The sequence below is a fragment of the Poecile atricapillus genome, chromosome 19 (assembly GCF_030490865.1).
Source record: "Poecile atricapillus isolate bPoeAtr1 chromosome 19, bPoeAtr1.hap1, whole genome shotgun sequence".
Lineage (NCBI taxonomy): Eukaryota > Metazoa > Chordata > Aves > Passeriformes > Paridae > Poecile > Poecile atricapillus.
In genome coordinates this window covers 769,096-775,095 of record NC_081267.1, presented here as the reverse complement: position 1 = coordinate 775,095, position 6,000 = coordinate 769,096, and the positions used below count along the sequence as shown (strand labels likewise).

The following is a 6,000-nucleotide window of genomic DNA, read 5'->3' as shown; positions in this document are numbered from 1 at the left end:
TTTCATGTGGATTTTGGGGTGAATTTGGGGGATTTTGGGGAAAATTTGAGGGATTTCCATGAAAATTTGCGGGATTTTTGTGGAAATTTGAGGAATTTTGGGGTTCCCGGGTGGATTTTGGGGTGAATTTCAGGGATTTTGGGGAAAAATTCGTGGATTTTTTGGGGTGAATTTGAAGAATTTTGGGGTGAATTTCAGGGATTTTGGGGAAAATTTGGGGGATTTCTGTGAAAATTTGAGGGATTTTTGTGGAAATTTGAGGAATTTTGGGGTTCCCGGGTGGATTTTGGGGTGAATTTCAGGGATTTTGGTGTTTTCATGTGGATTTTGGGGTGAATTTGATGGATTTTGGGGTGAATTTGGGGGATTTGGGGGAAAATTTGAGGGATTTCTGTGGGAATTTGAGGAATTTTTGTGGAAATTCGAGGGATTTTGGGGTTCTCAGATGGATTTTGGGGTGAATTTGGGGGATTTTGGGGAAAAATTGAGGAATTTTTGTGGAAATTTGAGGAATTTTGGGGTTTTCGTGTGGATTTTGGGGTGAATTTGGGGGATTTTGGGGAAAAATTCGTGGAATTTTTGAGGTGAATTTCAGGGATTTTGGGGTTCCTGGGTGGATTTTGGGGTGAATTTCAGGGATTTTGGGGTGAATTCTGTGGATTTTGGAGCTCCAAATTTCATATTTTGATCTTCATTACCATAAAGGGCGTGGCTCAACCCAGTGACCAAACCTCATTTGCATAAAAGTGGGCGTGGCTCATAAATAAACTTTATTTTCCCCCCAAAAAAGACAATTAATCACTGTTAATTAATCTCTTTTACAGCCTTTATTTGCATAAATTGTGCTGGCCCCGCCCTCGTTTCCTTTTATGGTGATTTCTGCCATATATGGTAAGTTCATTTGCATAATTGATTGGCCACGCCCTCCTGGGGGTGTGGCCTGTCAGGAAGCTCCGCCCCCAGCACTGAATCTAAAATGACCCAAAAATGACCCAAAACATGACCCAAAAATAACCCCAAAATTCCCAAAAATTAACAACAAAAAAAAAAGACCCAAAATTCCCCAAAAAAGGCCCAAAAATTCCCCAAAAATTCCCCCAAAAAATCCCAAAAATTCCCAAAAAAATTCCCAAAAATTTTCAAAAACTCCCAAAAATTTCCCAAAACATCTAAAAATTCCCCAAAGATTGCCCCCAAAATTCCCAAAAATGACCCAAAAATTCCTTTAAAAATCCCCAAAAATTCCCAAAAAATTCCCCAAAAAATTCCTTAAAATTTCCAAAAATTCCCAAAAAATCCCCCAAATTCCAAAAAAAATCCCAAAAATTCCCCCAAAAAATTCCTTTAAAAATCCCAAAAAATTCCCCAAAAAATTAAAAAAAAAAGCCCCAGAAATTCCCTAAAATTCCCCAAAAAATTCCCCAAAAAATTCCCAAAAATTCCCCCAAAAATTCCCAAAAATTCCCCAAAAATTCCCAAAAAAATTCCCCAAAATATTCCCAGAAATTGCCCAAAAATTCCCCAAAGTGTCCCAAAAATTCCCCAAAAAATTCCCCAAAATTCCCCAAAAATTCTAAATAAATTACTCAAAAATTCCCCCAAAAATTCCCTAAAATTCCTAAAAATTCCTCAAAAAATTCCCAAAAATTCCCCCCAAAAAATTCCCAAAAAATTCCCAAAAATTCCCCTAAAATTCCCCAAAAATTCCCCAAAAATTCCTTTAAAAATTCCCCAAAAATTTCCAAAAATCCCCAAAAATCCCCAAAATCCCCAAAAACTCCCCAAATCATCTAAAACCCCCCAAATTCCCCAAAATTTCCCCAAATCCCCCCAAAACCCCCCGTCAAACCCCCCCTTTCCCATATAAGCTCATTATTCCCATATAAGCTCATTATTCCCATATAAGGCAATGCTCATTAACATAGGGGGCGTGGCTTAGGCGCGGGTGGGCGTGGCCTGAGCGGCGCCTGATTGGCCAATAGGCGGCGGAGGCGGAGCTCGCGGTGGGCGGGGCTTTCTCCGGGTAAGCTCCGCCCACTTCCGGCCGGGAGGTGACGAAGAGCGGCCGCCTCAAGCTCCGCCCCCCGGTAAAAGGGGGCGGGGTCAAGGCCGTGGAGGTTGATGAGGGTGACGAGGTACTCGGTGTAGTGGGAGCTGGAATTGACCAAAAACACCAGAAATTAGCCCAAAATAAATACAAAAAAAAATTTAGAATATTTAAAAAAAATTCCCCCAAAATTCCCAAAAAAATTCCCAAAAAAATCCCCAAAAAAATCCCAAAAAATCCAAAAATTACTCCAAAAAATCACCAAAAAATCCCCCCAAAAATCCCCCAAAGAATCCCAAAAATTCCCCCAAAAAATCACCAAAAATTCCCCAAAAATCCCCAAATAATTCCCCAAAAATTCCCCCAAAAATTCCCCAAAAATTCCCCAAAAATTCCTAAAAAAGTCCCCAAAAAAATCCCCCAAAAAGTCCCAAAAAACCAAAAAAAAAATCCCCCAAAATTTCCCTGAAAAATCACAAAAAAATCACAAAAAAATCCCTCAAAAATCCCCAAAAAATTCCTAAAAAAATTCCCAAAAAAATCTTAAAAAAATCCCAAAAAATCCTAATAAATTCCCGAAAAAATCTACAAAAATTTCACAAATTTTCCCAAAACTTTCCCCAAAAAATCCCCAAAATTCCCCCAATTCCCGGTAAAAGGGGGCGGGGTCAAGGCCGTGGAGGTTGATGAGGGTGACGAGGTACTCGGTGTAATGGGAGCTGGAATTAACCAAAAACACCGGAATTTAGCTCAAAATAAATATAAAAAAATTCACAAAATTTTCTAAAATTCTCTAAATAATTTAAAAAAAAATTACTAAAAAGTTCCCCCAAAAAAATGCCCCAAAAAATTCGAAAAAAACCCAAAAATACCCAAAAAAATCCCTAAAAAAGTCCCCAAAAAATTCCCCAAAAATTCCTCCAAAAATCACAAAAAAATTCACAAAAACCCCCAGAAATTCCCCAAAAAATCCCGAAAAAAACCCCCCAAAAATCCCTAAAACAATCAAAAAAAATTCCCAAAATATTCCCCCCAAAAGTCCAAAAAAAACCCAAAAAAATCACAAAAAATTCCCCAAAAAATCCCCAAAAAATCCCCAAAAATTCCCCCCAAAATTTTCAAAAAAACCCCAAAAATTCCCAAAAAATACTCCAAAAAATCCCCTAAAAATTCCCCAAAAAATCCTAAAAAAAATCCTCCAAAAATTACCCCAAAATTTCCAAAATTTCCTCTAAAAATTCCCCAAAAATTCCCCAAAAATTCCTAAAAATTCCCCAAAAAATTCACCAAAAATTCCCCAAAAATACCCCAAATAATTCCCCAAAAATACCCAAAAATTTCCCAAAAATGTCCCAAAAATTTCCACAAAAATTCTCCCCAAAATCCCCAAAAATTTCCAAAAAATCCCCCAAAAAAATCCCAAAAATTTCCCAAAAAAATCCCAAAAAATCCCAAAAAATCCCAAAAAATTCCCCAAAAAATCCCAAAAAATTCCAAAAAAATCCCAAAAAATTCCAAAAAAAAACCCCAAAAAAGTCCTTAAAAAATCCCAAAAAAATCCCAAAAAATTAAAAAAAAAATCCCAAAAAATCCCAAAAAAATTCCCAAAAAATCCCCCCAAAAATCCCAAAATATTCCAAAAAAATCCCCAAAAAATTCCCCAAAAAATCCCAAAAAATTCCAAAAAAAACTCAAAAAATCCAAAAAAAATCCCAAAAAAATCCCCAAAAATTAAAAAAAAAATCCCCAAAAATTAAAAAAAAATCCCAAAAAATCCAAAAAAATCCCCCAAAAAATCCCGAAAAATTCCAAAAAAATTCCCAAAAAATCACAAAAAATTCCAAAAAATATTCAAAAAAATCCCAAAAAATTTCCAAAAATCCCAAAAAATCACAAAAAAAATCCCAAAAAATTCCCCAAAAAATCCCAAAAAATTCCAAAAAAAATCCCAAAAAAGTCCCCAAAAAAATCCCAAAAAATCCAAAAAAAATCCCAAAAAAATCCCAAAAAATAAAAAAAAAATCCCAAAAAAATCCACAAAAAATCCCAAAAAAATCCAAAAAAATGCCAAAAAATCCCAAAAATTTCCCCAAAAAATCCCAAAAAATTAAAAAAAAAATCCCCAAAAAATCTCCAAAAATCCCCAAAGAAATCCGAAAAAATCCAAAAAAATCCCCAAAAAATTCAAAAAAAATCCCAAAAAATCTCCAAAAATCCCCAAAAAATTCCCAAAAATTCCCCCAAAAAATCCTAAAAAATTCCAAAAAAAATCCCAAAAAATCCAAAAAAATCCCAAAAAAATCCAAAAAAATCCCCAAAAATTCCCAAATTCCCCCAGCATTCCCAAATTCCCCCCAGAATTCCCGGAATTCCCCGGGAACGCACCGGCAGAGCCCGGCGTGTCCCGGCTCCGTCTCCTTCCCGCAGGGCTCGTCCCGGAACGTCGCCCCCAGCGCCTTCTGCTCCGGAACCGGACACCGGCCTGGAAAAGAGGGAAAAATCCCGGAATTCCGGGGGAAAAAACGGGAATTTTGGGGAAAAAACGGGAATTTGGGGGGTGAGTTTGGGGGGAAAATGAGGGGTTTTGGGGAAAAAACGGGAATTTTAAAGGGGAAATTTGGGAACTTTGGGGAAAAATTGGGGATTTTGGGGGAAAATTTGGGAATTTTGGGAAAAAATGGGAATTTTAAAAGGGAAATTTGGGAATTTTGGGAGAAAAATTGGGGATTTTGGGGGAAAATTGGGAATTTTAAAGGGGAAATTTGAGAATTTTGGGGGAATTTGAAGGAAATTTGGGAATTTTGGGGGAAAAAATGGGAATTTTAAAAAGGAAATTTGAGAATTTTGGGAAAAAATGGGAATTTTAAAGGGGAAATTTGGGAAATTTTGGGGGAATTTGAAGGGAATTTGGGAATTTTGGTGGAAAATTTAGGAATTTTGGGGAAAAATTGGGAATTTTGGGGGAAAAATTGGAGTTTTAAAGGGGAAATTTGGGAATTTTGGGGAAAAACTGGAATTTTAAAGGGGAAATTTGGGAATTTTGCAAGAAATTTGAGAATTTTGGGGAAAAAATTGGGAATTTTGGGGAAAATTTGGGAATTTTGAAGGGAAAATTGGGAATTTTGGGGGAAAATGGGAATTTTAAAGGGGAAATTTGGGAAATTTTGGGAGAAATTTGAGAATTTTGGGGGAAATTTGAGAATTTTGGGGGAAAAATTGGAATTTTAGAGGGGAAAATTGGGAATTTTGGGGGAAAAATTGGGAATTTTGGGGGAAAATTTGGGAATTTTGGGAAAAAATGGGAATTTTAATAGAGAAATTTGGGAATTTTGGGAGAAATTTGAGAATTTTGGTGGAATTTTGGAAGAAATTTGGGAATTTTGGGGGATTTGGGGAATTTTAAGGAGGAAAAATGGGAATTTTGGGGGAAAATTTGGGAATTTTGAAAGGGAAAATTGAGGATTTTTGAGGAAATTTGGGAATTTTGGGGAGAAATTTGGGAATTTTGGGGGAATTTGAAGGAAATTTGGGAATTTTGGGGGAAAATTTGGGAATTTTGGGGGAAAAATTGGGGATTTGGGGGGAAAATTGGGGATTTTGGGAAAAAATGGGAATTTTAGGGGAAAATTTGGGAATTTTGAAGGGGAAATTCGAGGATTTTTGAGGAAATTTGGGAATTTTTGGGAGAAATTTGGGAGTTTTGGGGAAGATTTGGGGAAAAATTGGGAATTTTGGGGGAAAATTTGGGAATTTTGGGAAAAAATGGGAATTTTAATAGAGAAATTTGGGAATTTTGGGAGAAATTTGAGAATTTTGGTGGAATTTTGGAAGAAATTTGGGAATTTTGGGGGATTTGGGGAATTTTAAGGAGGAAAAATGGGAATTTTGGGGGAAAATTTGGGAATTTTGAAAGGGAAAATTGAGGATTTTTGAGGAAATTTGGGAATTTTGGG

General features: G+C 36.3%; 1 protein-coding gene across 2 annotated transcripts in view; it reads right to left on the bottom strand.

Annotated features, from left to right (window-relative positions):
• Nucleotides 1-1,860: 1,860 nt before the first annotated feature.
• The window catches only part of RNF31 (ring finger protein 31), a 44,335-nt gene continuing 40,195 nt past the window's right edge, over nucleotides 1,861-6,000 (bottom strand). The window contains exons 20-21 of one of the 2 annotated variants that reach the window (XM_058853186.1): nucleotides 4,433-4,529; nucleotides 1,861-2,154 (exon numbers count right to left, since the gene is read on the bottom strand). In XM_058853186.1, the coding sequence (XP_058709169.1) occupies nucleotides 1,917-2,154; nucleotides 4,433-4,529 (335 nt within the window). In that variant the 3' untranslated portion in view covers nucleotides 1,861-1,916. The remainder of the gene's footprint in view (nucleotides 2,155-4,432; nucleotides 4,530-6,000) is intronic. The other variant, XM_058853187.1, reaches the window with a different exon arrangement.